At 42.5% G+C, this 17,585-nt stretch overlaps 1 protein-coding gene across 4 annotated transcripts in view; it reads left to right on the forward strand.

The window, feature by feature from the left end:
* The window catches only part of rtkna (rhotekin a), a 53,326-nt gene that overhangs the window by 24,719 nt on the left and 11,022 nt on the right, over positions 1-17,585 (forward strand). The window contains exon 1 of one of the 4 annotated variants that reach the window (XM_029439500.1): positions 3,000-3,324. The exons of the other annotated variants lie outside the window; for them this stretch is intronic. Within the exon in view, the coding sequence (XP_029295360.1) occupies positions 3,301-3,324 (24 nt within the window). The 5' untranslated portion in view covers positions 3,000-3,300. Of the gene's footprint in view, positions 1-2,999; positions 3,325-17,585 lie in introns of those variants that run through there. 4 annotated transcript variants of the gene reach the window in all.

The following is a 17,585-nucleotide window of genomic DNA, read 5'->3' on the forward strand; positions in this document are numbered from 1 at the left end:
AGTGTAATCCTGATGCATTGCACTATTTAGCTAAATCATTGCAATGATTGCCACCGTAAAACAGCGGCCTGAAAATACAGTGGTAACAGGAAGAGAAAAGCCATCACACTATGTCCGGCCCCTTGCAATAAAACAATTGAAGCTTGTCCATGTGCTCCAGCGCTTCCTTTGGGTCAGTTTATGTGAAATTGCCCAGAGACCTTTATTCAAACAGGGCTGTGAAAAAGAGGGTAAAATATGTGAAAGAGTAACACGGGTCTGGCACCAGTTTCAAATCTGCACGAACCAGAGGTGTGAATTTTTGCTAAGCTTGTTTACTGTGAAGTTACTCCTCCAGGCCGTGATAGGAATTACTATTTCATTCTTATTCAAGCTCATGAAAAGATTACAAATTACACAGAAATGGCATTAAAATATGTCCTATAATTAGCCACATTGCTAAAACAGGCGTTTCTATCTACAGACGGGAGGAAGGGATCTGGAGGGATGTACAGTGGAAGAGGAAGAGAAATGTTTGTCTCGTCAGTGAGTCAATAGGAAGTGCTCGAGTCTCGGAGGGAGGGGGCTGAGCAGGTTAGCGTGACTCGAGGAATGTCCTCTCATCCTGTCCAATGCAGTGTAATGACACTGGGAAGGAAGGCAATCATTCATTCAGCTGGTCCCACTGAGTCATTCAGCATGGGAAAAACTGAAGCTGGCTGTACAAGTACGAGTCTTATCTTATGTCCAGATTCATTGACTGTGTATGTGTTGTTGTTGCTCAATACCCTATTGCTATTTAACAGGTGACGACACGGTTCAAGCCAACCACTGTATTGTCTGTGTATGCTGCTGTATATGCCGGTATTGTCACTCACGCGTGTTGTTCCCTGAACCCTTCAGTGAGTGTAAATGTGTCTCAGGCAGCACTTCTCTGGCAGGCTCTCTGACACGGTTACTTGCTGAGGAAACCTTAATCTGATTACCTGTAGGATATTTACAGCTCTAAGTCCTGAGTTATCAAGGCTCATCTTGTTTTTGTTGCACACGTCTCCTCACACGGAGAGATGAGCAGAGAGAGAGAGAGAGAGAGAGAGAGAGAGAGAGAGAGAGAGAGACATTTGACTTTGTTAACGTTGTTGTTGGTGGTGATGAGAGAATGCCAATGAAAAAGCCCCCCCCCCCCCCCCCCCCCTCCTCTGTTGTCCTTAGAGGTGAAGGGCTATTTTAACCAGCCAGATGTATTATTGCATCATTGAGATGGACTTTATTGCTCTGTTGCCATTAGCCAAGTCTGCCCACAGACTGACTCTCTCCTCCTCCATCCTCATCCTCCTACATGTCATCTGCTGCATCTCTGGTCTGTGTATCTCATTCCACTTCTCAACCCACAAACACACAACAAAACAAGTGTTGCGGTTTTTGTCTCCCTTCACCGAGATTGTATCCATTCCGCTCTGCTTGATGTTTAGGAAAATGTTAAAACGATAAACATGTTTGACGCTTTGCAGTTATTTCCTGCAGATGTAGATTTGTTTTACAACATTCTTCCTGGAGACGAACTGAGTCAGCTGATTCACCCTAACGCCGGTTTATTCCCCACACTTAATTCTAGCCGGACTCATCTGTGTTTTCCGTTTCCACCTGCCCACAAATCACTCTCATCCATCACCGGCCGACAAGGCGATGCACTCTGCTGCACAGCAACTTCCAGCACATATGGGCCGGGCAATAAGCAGTGGCAGGCACAGAAAGAAAAAGGGCAGAGAGAGAGACGGATGAAGATTTTTATTTTCTCCCTGTAGTGATAGGTTGTTCTGTCAGTAGAATTACATATAAATGTACCAACTGCGTGCTGCATCACACTGTGAGGTTTTAATATTGGAACATAATATTGTTCATCTGTAGATTAGGTTTTTATCTACAATCCAATTACAAGTAGAATCATTACATTTTCATTGCCAACAAATGATTATATTAAACGCATATTAGTAGAGGAAATTAAAATGTGATATAGTGACCATAATTTATTTATTGCATATGATATCCCTGTGCCAATCCTCTAGGGGCTTAAAATATGTTACTCCTTATAGTTTATAGTCCTCTACATGTATATCTCCTCTATGGGCTCGCTTACAAAGACAGATATATCACCTTAGGGAGCAGAATTGTGTGCCTCTGTATCTGAACTGCATGGAGGTTTTGCTATGACTGCCTTGTGGGTCTAGTTGTATCATTCGATTATTAAATTAGTGAAACACTGTGTGATCAACACAAATGCAGAGATGATGGTATTTATAAACATGCAGGTTTTTTTAAATCATGGAAGCGAGCAAGGGCTTGTGAGAAAAGAGGGATGCTTTGCCTGTACTGTTGACCAGTGCCTTGTGAAAAAAAAAAAAAAAAGTTGAGTCATAACTTAAAAAAAGAGAAACGTCTTTTTTCCATTGTGGGCAGTGTAGGCACAGAGCGACCACAGTGGATTTTACTGACACCCTTGCAACCCACTTCAAACTATTGCCAAATTCAGGGCTGTCAAAAACTTCTCATGTCAGTTTCTCCCAAATAGCTTTAGACCAGTGGAGTGGACCCTGGAACTCCATGGGACAGTGTACAATGAAATGTATGTCTGTGGACTGACAGCAAGAAAGCCTTGAGACACTTTTTTTTTTTAGTAGGACTTCATAATCTAATTTACCGCTTGGTGAATGTCAGTGGAATGATACTTCATACAATTGCTGCATGCCAACACTCTTGGGATTTTCATCAAGGACCCCTGGAGGTCCCTGGACACAGCTTTGAGAGCCACTGCTCGCTCTGCTCTGCTTGCGTGCAGCTACACAGTATCTCTCTCTCTCTCACACACACACACACACACACACACACACCCGCCTCCTCGGAAACGGCTCTCGGTTGGTCCATCAGACGGTCAGTCTTGATACTCCCGTGTGCTGGTGGTGTTGTGTGTGTGTGTGGATCCGGACTGGAGCTCTAGAGCTCCTAGGACGACGACAGGGACGATAATGAAGACAACACAGAGAGGGGTTGTAACGCATGACCGCTATCGATCCCACATTGCCACGAGTGGGGTTTGTGTGTATTCTGCGCAGATCCGTAACAACTTCTGAGGTTTATAAACGGCGGTTATTTTCGGATTTTCAGCGCATATTTCATTGTGCCTATAAATGGAGGTTCCTCAAAAGGAAAATCTGAGTTAAGGTATTTCACGGGGTGTGTGGGACGTTTAACGGACCGTGGTGTTGCGTAAAGCGCCCGTGCTGCCAGTTTTGGAGAGTTTGGAAGTCCTCGTTTTTGGATAGGATGAACAACTCAAAGAATCAAATGGTAAGATGTGTTGATTTATTTCCGATAAGATTCAGAGGAATATAAGCTTTAGATGAAATGGTAAATGACTGTCAGCTGTAGCCTAATATACGTCACTCTTCTGGTTAATTCGTCCCAGTCAGATCACACAGGCTACTTACCTCCCCATTACCTATGATCCGAAGAGATTTGGAGACATCTGATTGGATCTACTGTTGATTATTAAAAGTCTACTCCGATAACGATATAAAACAAATGTTGTATAGGCTACTCTTGTATGGAGAGACGCAACAACGCTATTGAAAACCTTGACATTTTAAAGTTGTCTTGTTTATCTAACAAGTCTGCATTCCTGATTAGACCTTATCAAGACCTGTATTAAATCAATAACGCATTTAGATGAATTCGGCTCATGGGTCATTCAAACAGCGGATGTTATCATTAAAATTCCAACTTTTAGAATTGCTCTTCACTGCCAGCCATGTAATTTCGTATGTGGAGGAAGATTGAGGTAAAAACAGCTGAATAGGTTTTAAAATGTGAATTTACCGGAGGAAATTGTTTAATTAATGTTTAAGATGTATGCTGGAATGCAGAGTGGTACCTAATGATTTGTAAATTACGTGAATTCAATTATGTCATTGTTCTTTAAGTTAAGGAATTCTATTAACAATCACAAATGTCTTAAAACGCAAGGGCAGTCTGTCCCGAACTGTGCCAATTGTCTATGATTGGCAGGTGTGCCTTTTTACATCAGGGGACAGGCACATTTCCTGAGGCCTAATGACCCAATTTTAATACTAATAATAATAGCAGCATTGATTGTCTTCCTTTGTTTGTCACCTTAAATAACTGGTTCTCTATGGCTCTCTGTGCTATGCCTGTGGGTTGCATGGTTACATTACTAGAGGGAAAGTTTCCCCTCAATTTAATGTTGTCTGACTGTATGTGTCATATCACCCAGCCTGTCAGGGTTGGAACAACGTGACACAGTGGGATATTGCTGCAATAATGACTTACATCTCCCAGTCATCCCCCTTTCCCCTCTCTTGTGAATAAATATTTCCTTAACGCCTTGAATTGGCAACACAAAAATAGCTACACTTAAATTGAATTCTGGAGCAGAAAATACCTGTGCATGTGAGAATATAATGCATTGCATTTTTTCCCACAGCTATACAATTACAAATTGTTTTCACAGTTCACATAACAGACACATGTCTATCATGCATTTCTATTCCAAGAAGCGGATTGCTGTGCTTTCCACTAAAACACATTAACCAAACCACAAACCACAGTAAAGTGCTGAAAATAAATGAGAGCTATTAATAAAGGTTCTCCTCAACATGCTAAACCCGTAAGAAGAGTGGTTAGATGTCCTGAGTGTGTGTGTGTGTGTGTGTGACAAGCAGTTTGCTCTCATAGTTTGTGCACATTTGTTCGACAGACTGGTGGCTCTGACTCTAATCAACTTTTCTATCATCACTGAAACTCTATCCATCCACAGTTTAGCCAAGCTAGCTGCATCTCTGTCTGTTGATTGCCTTCACTTTACTTAATGACGGGCTGCTTCCCTGATGTGAGAGAGAGCTTGAGTTTAGATTTAAGTCTCATGTTGATTTAAAAGGTCACCTGCTTCAACCTCACTCAGAGATTGAATGAGCAAGACAGATGTGATCTTTCCATTCCTGGAATACAGCCTGCACTGCGTGTGTCTGTGTGTTTGGGTGCATGTGGTTTTGTGTTCAGTTTGTCCCTACCACTGTTAGAACCACAGCCATCTCTGATCATTAGTAGTGAAAAGGTCACTGATGTGCCAGAGCTACGACTTACTTGATCTAGTCTTCCTGATGCTTTTGTAATGCACATTTAACTATATTCATCATATGCCGCAGTTAAACTGGTCTTGTTTTCTGTTAAATGCATTGCTGCTTGTGCTTTTGATTGCATTTGCAATTATACAAGGGGGGTAGAAACGTCAGCATCCTCTGTCAGTTTACTCGCCATGGAATCCTTCGGCCCGTGTCTAACAATCAATAACCACTTACTGCAGAGAAGCTTTCTGCAGTCAAGTCTCTGTCTGTCCACCCATCTTTCTGTCTTTCTCTACAGATCTATCTGGATGGGTATCTCGAGTGTGTCCTCTGCTTGTATCTGTCTGTCTCTCCTCCATCTCTTCCCTCCCCAGCCTTCGTCCACCTCTGCAGTCACGTGTGATTTCTCTTGCTGCCTCTCTCTGCCCCTGCTCTTTGCTGCTGTGTGTCTGCAGTAGAGGTCATTATGTGTTCTTTGCTGATATTGTCCATTGCTTTTTCCCTGGAGCTAGCTGCTGGGACTGAGATAGGTAGGGCTTCCTTAGCATGAGAAACACAGGGGGAACTGGGACCCATTACTCTGTGTACTGCACGCCATGACAGTAGCTGTGCAGGTGGGGGATTGGACTTTGTTTTTTGTGTGTGTGTGTGTGTGTGTGTGTGCATCTCCTTGAGCCAGTTTTCTTAGGACTAGTGAAAAATGAGCCACTTACACCTTGTGTCGCCACAATATTGCCTCACTGCCCATCCAATTATAGATCTTTTAACTCGCACTTATTCATACACTCTCTTCCTCTCCCTGGGGCTTTCTGACTTTTTCAGTCTCTTGCCAGCTTTGGTCGTCTTTCAGTTTCCAGCTTCATGACTCAAATACACACTTAATAAAGCCAGCTCAAAAGCCGGCCCGACATGCTACGGCAGAGCTCTCTCAGTAATGCGCTGTCCTATCTTTCTCCTTTTAGAAGCAAGTGTTGTGGCAGGCAGAGTGGCAGAGTTCTCGATGGGTTTGTCCTGGCATGAGCGCTTCAAAAGCCAAAGAAAAGAGAGGGACGGAAGAGAGAGTGAGGGAGGGGGTTGATGTAAGAGGACATATCTGTGTAATCATGGGACAGCGTTTACATTTATGCACCAGCAGGTTTGTGGTGGGGCCTCATGATGTTAATTTTTGGTGGATGGGGAAAGGAGTGTGATGGACAAACAGAGTACAAGCAGATAAACAGACAGACAGACAATTAGAGAGGAGTGATGACCTGACGATGCAGAGGGAGATTGTGACGGGATTGATGGTCATGGAGGAGAGCGCTTAGTCCCACTGACAGACAATCAGACAAGCAGCTAATGCAGAGCTGCTGGCAGCGAATCAAAATCAGACCCGGTCCGCGTCTGTCTGTCATGTCTATCCGAGGAAGCAGATGCTGAGCTGTCAGTCATTTATACTGCGCTGTTTGTCAGGCTGTCCTGGCCTGCTACCTGTTGTGTGTTGGTGTGCAAGTTTCCCACCATTTTAAAATGCAACCGCACTGCCAATCCATGTTTAGGTTATGTTTGTTTAGCGGAATTGCTCTTGTGTTACTGCTATGAGCGAAGCCACAAAATGTGTCCACAGGCACACACTTACTAGATCTGTGGAAATCTATCATAATGGATAATCCATCTGGAAAACCCTCTATCCTGCTCCCATGGCCCTCTGATTAAAAGCTGACATGGCCGTATAGAATCGCTAATAATATTATCAAAGACATAGCTCTCAAACACACACACACACACACACCATTACACACCATTTCTTTATCACATCATGCTGCTCACATGATACCTCACTGTGGGTTGGGGTTGGATGTCGCAGACAGAGAGAATTGTGTGGGAAGCATGTGTGTGACACAGGACACAAAATAACTCATGGATTTGCTTAGTGAATGTGAAAGGGGTGCGGTGCACAGTCGATGCTTCACACCCGAACGGTCTGCTGCTGTTAACAATGAAACACATTTACTTGGGTTTATTTTTCTGTGTGTATGTGTGTCTGTTGACTGACTAACGTAGAGCCTCCATAAATACCACCACACTGAGCCAGCAGTCAGTGACTGTCAGACCTCCGTTCTGCATTTGTTCCACACTGGAAAAACTTGACCGACATGGACCAGTTCTGATATTTTTAGATCGACTTGGTCAACAGCCAATATTTTGGAAGCATGCTTATCTTCTTTAAATAGATATATACATTTATTTATATATATATATATATATATATATATATACACACAGTACAAAGAAAATTAGATTAAAATGCAGCTTTTACACACTGCTGTGTTTATGGAGGAACTGCCATCGGTAGCTTCCAGGCAGCTAAAATGTCGAATAAGTATTTAATGGAAGGCTATTAGTGGTCCAATTTATCAATATTACCTTGATTAAAACGTGCTTCAATATTGGCTGTGTAAATGGCCTAAATGTGTGTTATAGGTTTATTATCCTGTGTAGATGAATGTTTGTATTAATTCTCTCATGGCACATACATAAGCAGGACAGATAAATAGGGTTCACTTTAAATTGTAGTGTTAGACCATGCGAGACCCAGACTAGCTTTGTTCATGTCAGCCTGTTTATGGAGATAGAAGCTGTGCATTGTTCTGTGGTAGCTGAATAAATATGTTGAACTAGTGTCTGTTTGTTTGTGCGGTATCAGTGTGCAGATAAGTGGTGGAGTAAATGAGTTTGTAGAAGTTTATAGTTTGAGTATATGTAAATGTGGGTCCCCAATCTGTTCAAGTTGTTCTGGAGGGCAGAGATAAGAACCCTGCACACACATGTGCACATTACACACACACACACACTTTCTGCAATTAATTATATTTCCTCTCCTTCTCAAACTCACTTGCCCTTGCTTCCTCGCTGCCCCCAACTCATTTTCTCCCCGTCTCTCACTGAACTGTACACACGCTTGCACACACAGTCGCACATTCACAGCACATACACACTGACACTCTAAGGGTTAATGTCGACCATTAGTAACTAGAGCAGACTGTAAGTGCTTTAAAGTGCCAGAAGGGTGGAACCAAAGTGACAGATTCAGAGACTGTGGGTGGATCTCACCTTACATGTGTTCCCCATGACATTAATATGACTGTCCTTAATCAAAGCATTGTAACAAATACTGCTTTTATTATCCAGTGATAGAAATACACCCCAGGTCTTAATTCATGGCAGCCATTAATAAATGGCAAGATCGTAAAGATGTCCTTCACAACAAAGCAGTTTGCTGTCTTACATGTCAGATCCAGTTTTAAGACTGTGTTAGATCTTGTTTTTGACAAAGTGAGTGTAGGAATACTTACATTTCTGAAATCAAGAAACTGTTACAATTGCAAAATAAGTGGCTTTTATCAGCACATGAGGTAGAATCCCCCAACTCACCGACACACACACACACACACACACACATACTGTAGACACATCCTCTATCCGAGCCTCATCTGTCCCTTTCTTGGTCGTTTGCCCTCGGGGCACAGGGCTGAGGGTCAGCTCAGTCATATCCGGCTTTGCTTTGACTCAGCTTAGAAGTCATGCAGCTTCATGAATATTATAATGAAACGCATTCTCTCGCTGGTCAATAGTCAAGGACACACATGCACGGATACACACAGCTTCACCATAAGAGTATCTGCTGCACCTCCTCTGCAACGGATCTCACGTGGCACAGCACATGTGATTATACATACACATGTGGCCATATAGTCTAAATAAGGCAACAGTGATGAATAATACAGAGCAATAAAAGCAGCTTCAACTACCGAGCTGTTGGCTAGAAGTGGGGCTCAGCGAGCACACAGAATACAAGAGAGAGAGACAGACGGAGAACATTGCTATATTTACATGGATTGCAATAACCCATTATTGATTAAGACAATAGAAGCTGTAAACAACATTGTTTGATTGCTTTTATAAGTCCCAAGTTGTAATTAACATAATTTAATTGTGGAGAGAAGACAATAAAGTAATGGACACAAACACAATCAATATTGCTCATCTGTGTACTTAACAGGTATAAATACTTGTATAGAGACGCTGCTGGATATATGGGAGTTTTTCATTCAAACTAAAATGTTCAGATAGTTATGGAAATGTTATTAAAAGCCAAAACTTAAATGCCAAAACAAACAACAACAACAACACAAAATCGTAACTCTCTTCCTCCTTTCGAGATTTAATGGCAGCTGGCAAATAAGAAAACCATATGGTAAGCAGAGATTTGGATGTAAGATTGTTAGCTGTAAGTTTTACCACATGGCAATCATACATTATGTAAGGATTTTATAATAGCTCCTGCATGCTACACTGTAAGACAAGTGTTTTTTATATTATTATCTACCTAGTTTAAAGAGCTTTTTCCATGAGACGTATAATGCACTTTCAGATTCATCCGCATTAATAGGGTCTTAGCCTCACATGCTTTGCTCTTATCTGCACCTCTCTATGTGTGTCTGTAGTATAGCAACGAGAGCAGGGGTAAAAGACAACAGGGAGGACAATTTGGCAGGCTTAAATGCTAGTTAGGCCGGCTGAGCTAATTAACCCCGATTTCCTCATCCTGATTCAGACAAGGAGGAAAGCCTCGGATTACTGAGACGAGCATTTTGTGTGTGCCACTAAAATTGTGTCAGACTGTTGAAACTGTTCATCAGCAGGGGGCTTTGGGTGCGCCTATTTGCAAAAGTCAACTAATGAGAGCTTTACAAATGTGTAACAGTGTGTTGCACAGCACGTGTGGGTGAGCTTGTGGTGGTGAGATACGTAAGTTGCCACCCCTCACCCCACTGTGGATGAAAGGGAGCTTAATGGTACGGAACCCAGCAGGGATGCTACTCTCTATCGGGAACTGTGGCTAGGTGACCTCTTGCCCTCTAGACCTTCCCTTTGTCCCGTTAGCTGTTCCTCATCAGCCATTTGTCTGTCCATATCTTCCTTCCGCAGAGTTTCATGTTGATTTGTTTGCATCATGGGAATTGTTGACTCTAATGCCAACAGAAGTTTTGCAAAGCATTATGGGAATAGTGACACTTGCAAGTTGAACTGTAAAAAACTGGGAGCAGAATACACAACCAGTCATGTGGTGTTGGTCAGTCACAGCCAAAGATGTGAACAAGACTGCAAACATTTGGGCTGGCCTGTCTGGACACATGGCGGAGATCGAATCCGAAGCCTGTCGTGTCCTACTCCTCCCCTCCCCTCGCCTCCGCCCCCATGTTTACCCGAGGTGTGAGGTAGCATGTCATACTAAGAGCTGTCAGTCACCATGACACTTGCATACACACACACACAGACAATCTTCAAAGTGTCAAATTTTTATTTAAAGAAAGTGTTGCGCCACATACTCCGCCCAGTCCCTCACACCCATATCAGCAATAAGTGACACTGCAAACTTCCTTTCACAGACTAACACCTCTCTTCAGACAGTAATTTGATGTGTTAGAGAAAGAACAAGCTGTAACGACATGAGAAAATTCCAGCCCAAAGTAGATTACAATGTCACATCAATGTCTTTTTGTTTCATGTGTATCTTTTAATGTGATTAAATCCCCTTTACTCTTAGGGATGCTCTGGCAGAGCTCTCTCATTGAGGGAGATCACAGCACTCTTTGATCAGGGGCTTAGAAAGACCTGCTTCATACACGTTCCTTTCCTAAATCCCTCCTCTCCTTTCGCTGTATGGACTTCTGGCTTTCAGGAAAAGCAATCTAATCAGTTAATAATACAGTATCAACTTGTGTAATAGTCAGTGGCAGTGTTCCAGGCCTGTAGTGCACAACACTGTGCCAGTAAAGTTCACTGATGAGGTTAATGTATGTGTGTGTGTACGTGTGCGTGTGGTGTGTGTTTCTTAATTCATTAATCGCCTCTTGCAGCCCCCAGACAGTCCAGTCTGCCAATTACGCTCATTAGGATTTTCTCCATTTACGGTTTGATTGGAAAAGGAAGCTGCTTGGCTCTTGTCCCTTCTCTGTCTCCTTTCTCATCACAAGTCGTGGAATGTGTTTTCTGCACTTCAGAAATGTGAAACAAACAAAACTATGCCAGAACCGTTAATACATGTATTACCATCGCACTATTCACAGACTGCTTTCTTTCTTGTATGGTCTGTTTAGATCCTTGAAGATTATCATTTACAATCCTGTTTATCTGAGTAAAGTTTGTTCTCCCTGGTCCTGTAAGAGGTGAGATGGAAGAGGAACAGGAGGGGGTTCTGCTGTTAATAGTGTTTTTGTGCCGTTGTTACTCATAATAAACTACCCTGCCGTTTGAATGTATACTTTTTTTTCCAGCCCGCAGTTATTTATGAGTGGGCTTTGGAAACTCTATACAGCGTTTCATAAATCTATACTCTCCAGGCCTGTTAGTTATACGCTGAGAGACCACACACAGTCATACAGTAGACATACTAACACACAGATGCTCACACACTTCCTGTTATTATCACCTATACATTGCCTTAGGTGATTTCAAATGATTTGGTTTGCCTGCATGCTGCTTCTCCCAGGTCCCGCTCTGCTACTATATGATAATGCCGACCCGGTGTATTAGGCTGAGTGAGCACAGCGGTGTAAGAGCCATCAAGCTTTAGTGTGCCTATAAATTGTTGAAGTGATCACTGCTTGGTAGACTCTAAGCTCCCTGTGCTCTCTCGTAGCTCTAAACTATTTGCTTTATAGCCTAAAATTCACTCCTGTGTTGCTCTCCTTAGAGCCGATAGCCAAAAAAAACGAATGCACTTGCAAGTACAAAGTGCACCCACAGAGCAACTATTCACTGATTTCCTTCCATGCACTTGTTTGCGTACACATGAATATTCTGTCACTTCCTGCGTGTACATAAAACCTGATTTAGGACACAGACACATGCACATTATTTCCCTCTTTAGCACTGTATGCTCTGACTCCACCCTGTGTGTGCTGGGATCCAGCTGCATTGAAACACACTGCCTTTGTGTGAGAACAGCTGGCTGCAAAGTCATTTGGACACACACTCGCACACACAAGCACATGTGGACAAACACTTGCATAGTTTTCCATGCAAGCAGAGCTGAAACAGTCTCTATTGTCAGCGAATAATTGAATGCATAAGCTGTCGGAAGGGGGGAGAGTTGATCCACTGTTGAAACTCTATAGCAATCACCTCAATAATGACATCAGCATGTTGGCACCTACACCGGGATACACAGGCGCATTTTGCTATATGAGAGAGCCCTGGGAGTGTGTGTGTGTGTGTGTGTGTGTGTGAAGTCTGTCCTGGCACTGAATAGACTTGGACTGCTTTGTAGCCAGACTTGCTGTCGTAAAAGGCGAATGCAAACACTCCACCCAGTTACTGTTTCTCTCCCCCCCCCCCCCCTCCCTCCTCTCTGTCTTCCATGACCAGTACCAAACCAGTTCCCTTCACTGTTGTTGTGCCCAGGCTTCCCAGCAGCATCTGGAGTCTAAGACACTGTAGGGACTTTGTTTGGTGAATTGGATCATTGTTTTTGAGTGGTTTGATTTGGGATTGTTGTCTGTTTTCGTATGTGTTCTGTACATATGTGCGCTTTGTTCTGTGTTTGTGGGTGATGAAAGTGATATGCGTGTGTTACTGACAGTCACATTAGCAATGGGACTTCCTCCCCCAACATCCATTCACCCTAATTCTCTCCATTCTTCTTGCTCCCTCGTTCTTCCCGCTCTCCCTCTACTCTACTTGTATCCTCATTCTCACTTTTCATTTTCTCTCATAATCTAACCCTCTCTCAGCTAATTTGCGATGGATTTTCTTTCTCTGTCCTCATTTATCTCTTTATCTTTCTTGCGCTCTCAACCGCTCACTCCATCCTTTACTGCAGCCATGCTCTGGGTGTGGGAGGGGAAGAGAGTGAGCATGAGGGAAAGTAGCGGATGTGGGTGGAGAGAAAGGCGAGGCACATAGTTGTGGCTGGCTAATTGAAAGCCAGCAGTTTGGTCAGTGAAGTCCCGACGTATGGGAGTGGTCAGGAATTTGCAGTTCTTTGTGATTCTTGTGTATGTGAAATAGAGACAGAGCCCATTTGTGACAATCTTAATGGCTGTGGCCATGACGATTGACTGATTAAGTATGTATGTGGGAATATGTGAGCTTGTGTGTTTGTCTGCCTGTGTGTGTCTCTGTGTGTGAGCAAGACTCTTGCCTTTTTTGTCGGAGTGTGTTTTAGTCCTGCTGTTGTTATTCTCCACTGTTGTCCTCTTGTGACTCTCTTTTTTTTCTTATCAACCTCTTTCTGTCAACCTCTTTCATTCAGTCTGTCCGACAAGCTTTTGTATTGAGCCAGTGAGCTGTGGCGTCTTGCCTGTTCAAAAAGAAAACAACTTTGAGAAGTTGACACGGTTTTATGTTAAATGTTATGTTAAATGTCTGTTGTGTATGTGCACATGTTTCAGAGGTGCACTATGCTATTGTGCACAGCCGGCTAACATGTTCATTTGTGTGTTAAACCTAACCCCGTGGACTAACCCCTGCTGTAACTGCAGCCGTCTGGTCTGCTCAGGGATCGAGTTCAAAGGTCAAGGGTCAGTGATCTGTACAGGAAAACCTATTCATGCAGAACAACACATAATAAACAAACCATTACACACCATATGCAACAGTGTCAAATCCCCAAACCAGCATGTGTGTGTGTGTGTGTGTGTGTGTGTGTGTGTTTGTGTAGCTGTGTGTGTGTGTTAGTGTCTCTGAGATCACACCCACAGACACACAAATGAGGATCAACACACACAGCCAGATGGGGACAGAGAGGTGATGGAGGAAGTGACCATCTGGTATCTACTGAGGCATCAAATGACCTGCTGAAAGGTTACATTGGTGTTATGCATATATTGTGTGTGTCATGCAGTGATGCTTCCAGAATATATTGTGTGACATGGGGCTGGGCGATATGGCTACAATCTTCATTTAATATCTTGATAACAATATACAGTATATATCTCAATATATAACAATATATGTTGGTCTATATAAATGTTCTGGCAATTAAATAAATGAATAGTCTATATGAAATAACCACAGAGTAAAGCCTATTCTTATACTCCTAATGTGAATTAAATACAAAAAAAAAGATTATTTTCATAAACATATTGGGTATATTGAACAATAATGCTGAATGAATGAATAAAATCCTGCACACTGCTGTTGAAAAACTCTACTCCCAATTTATTTGAACCAATATTTGGTATCCAAGTGCACATTTACAGCCTGTCCAGAAGCGTGTGACTGGAAGGTTGTTCAGTTTGTTAATCACATTAAACTGAGTAATAATAATAATAATAATAATAATAATAATAATCTTAATTTATAGAGCACTTTTCATACAAGAGATGACGCTCTACAAAACAACAAAAAAGCCAAAGTAGTAAAGAAAACCGCAATCTTCTAATGATATTCCCTCAAAATATTCCATATTCTGAGAAATGTTTGTGTTAGTATGTTCTAGTTATAGACGACAACATTCTGTGTCATGATATCTCGATATATGATTTCATCACAATATGATTCCTTGGAAAGACGATAAATGATCACATTGAATTATCGCCCAGTCCTAAAGCACATACTATTCATGATTTCTTTTATTGCTACATTAATTTGAAAGACATTTCTTTATACACATATGTGTGTCTTGCTTGAGGACACTTCAACACGTGGACGGGGATTGAACCACCAGACATGAGATTATTAGACAACCCGCTCTACCATCTTTATGATTTAACTAGAAAACTTCACAGGGACAATAACAGGTTTGAGAAGGAGGAAACAGTATGCTGTTGATCCAGATTCTGCCATACAGTACCTCTCTTTCCAAGTAAATCGCCAACAAGTAATTAAGAAGTGTCCTGTCTTTAACCACCAGTGCAACTGTCATGTTTTGGAGAGGTTCTTTTTTTTTTCCTCTCAGAAAAAGACACTCTCTCTCCCAATTATTTCCACGCCTGTTCATTTACAGAGCGTTATGCTTCGTTACCTTAGCAGCAGATTTGCTTATATAGAACCCACCACCTCTCTCTTCATTTCCTGACTGCCACCTCCCTTTTGCCAACTTGTTTTCCCCTCATTGTTGTCTTCTCTTGCGAGTCCAGCACCTTGAACTCCCTCTGTCTTGCCTGTCATCCTCACAACCCTCTGTCCTCGCCCCCTCACCCCACACTGTGCTTTCTCGTTCTCTTTCTTCCACTTGCCGTTCCTGTTCTCTCTTTTTTTCTCCCAACTGCCTTTCGCCCTTGTCAACCTATATCTCTTTTTCTACTCTTCACTCTCCCTCCTCTCTACTCTTTTTCTCAAGCACCCCCCCTTGTTTTCTTGGACTGCACCACCTCTCCTCTGCGTCACTGCTTGATACCCAGCATTCACTGAGTCCCCGTCACCCATCCACACTTCCTTCACCCTGTGTCTGGCTGCTGTCCACGCTGCCACCGTTACAGACAGGCACACTCAAGCATTGCCCACTGGTCTAACACCTGCCACTCTGTGTGAGGCAATCACTGCGACTCCGTGTGTGTTTGCAAGGTTGTTACTCGTCGCTCATTGTATGAATCTTTTACTTTGCCGTCTGTGAGTGTTTTATGTCAGTTTGCTGAACTCTGTTAGACCGACATACAGGCAGACGCTTGGATTAAAGTTAAATCTAGGCTGTTCGTCTTCTATTCTGAGATCCCCCAGAAGGAGAAGCCTGTTAATTTAGCTGCTATAAATACAGGACCTCCTCCTAGCAGGTCACTCAAAGACCCGCTTCATGAAACTGGACTGTGGTGACAGCTCCTTTTTCTCTGTGTATGTGTGTGTAGTACATATGTGTGTGTGTGCATTTCTTCAAAGTTGGCTGGCTAGCCTCCAGCTCAGTGGTGCATGGAGGATGGCTTGTGGTGCCACCATTGACGAGGACATTTGGACACAGCCAGAGCTGGGCTTTCTCTCCTTTCTCTCTTTATCCGTGGTTCACATTTAGTTTGTTCTCCCCTTCTTTGTTTATGTCTATCGCTTACTCCTAATGGTTTGGTTCTGATTGAATCATTTTATCCAAACTGTTTATTTCGTCTTTCTGTACGTAAAACGTATGGACTTATGGAAACAGTGGATACTTTTCATGTTTGTTGTCTGGGAGTTTTAAACCTTGCGCTTATTATTTTAATATTGCTGATCCTCGAAATATGCAAATTGTATGTTGCTGTCTTTTAAGTCTCTCTTAAAGTATTCGCTGCATAAGAATCAGGCTTGAATGTGCATCCTCCTCCTCTCTTTCTCTCCTATTCTCATTTATAATTACTTATTCTCACTCCAAAACACACTTGAATAAAAGAAAACCATCTCAATCAGCCAATAAACTCTCATAAACAAACACTTGACCTGTAAAATTGAATTCTCCACTTGTACTTTGCAGACATCCAGTAGTTAACTGCTATCTATCTTTATACCGTTGCTGTAAATTGGTCTCCTTTGTTTCGCAGTCAAGACTTTAATTGGTTTTCAGTAACAAAAGGGTTTATTTAATGGCAGGCTTATTTGTGTAGCTACATTGTGTTCAACAGCCACAGTGCATATTTTACACAACTCTAGACTGATCATTATCTTCATCAGTATAAATACACTCAATCATGCACTGATTTGGTCCGATAACTCTTCACGCTGGCTGTGCTTCTGTGGAGAAATAGATCCTGTATGCCAGACTTATTACTTACAGTGTTTTAATGTCTTGGCGGTTTGAATAGTTGGCTCTTATGTGTGATTTACAGCTGTTAGTGTAGCTTACACCACCATGCAGACCAAGTGTTGTTATATGCCAAGAAGCAAGTTAGTTGTTTCAATGCTGTGGTTAATTAGAAACCACACAAAAGCTCATTTTAACGCTGTGTTGTGGCGAGAATCAGCTTCAAAATGTGGACTTTTATGTCCAAACTGCATTCATTCCTCTTCCCACTGCGCCTGGGTTGAAAAAAAGAGTTGGACTCATGCTAATAAAGGGACAGGTAGAAAGGAGAAAAAGGGGGTTTTGAGGAGAAGAAAGAAAAGCCGATTGAGAACGGTGAAGTGGAACGGATGGAGCGTGAGAGAAGGCGGAAGGAAATGAGCGGAGAAAGTATAAAAGCTTAAATCAAAAGAATAAAAAATTCATTGGAATCAGGCAGGGAGAGAGAGAGAGATAAATGAAAGAGAGGGAGAGGGAGAAGAGAAAGAGAAATGAGGGAGAGAGAGAGAGAGAGAGAGAGAGGGAGAGAGAGAAATGAGAGAGAGGGAGAGAAAGAGAAATTAGAAATATTAGAGAAGAGGAGGAGAATGCATTTATCAGACAGAGAGAGGGGTGGGAATAGAAGGGCAAAGGGATTGTTAACGTATCAGTGAAGAGGAGGGGAACGCATACACATTCTCCAGCAGTCGGGCAGATGCTGCACGGCATTCATTCATTAGAAACACAAAGTAACAGTC

This window comes from Cottoperca gobio, chromosome 9 (genome assembly GCF_900634415.1).
Source record: "Cottoperca gobio chromosome 9, fCotGob3.1, whole genome shotgun sequence".
Taxonomy (NCBI): Eukaryota; Metazoa; Chordata; class Actinopteri; order Perciformes; family Bovichtidae; genus Cottoperca; species Cottoperca gobio.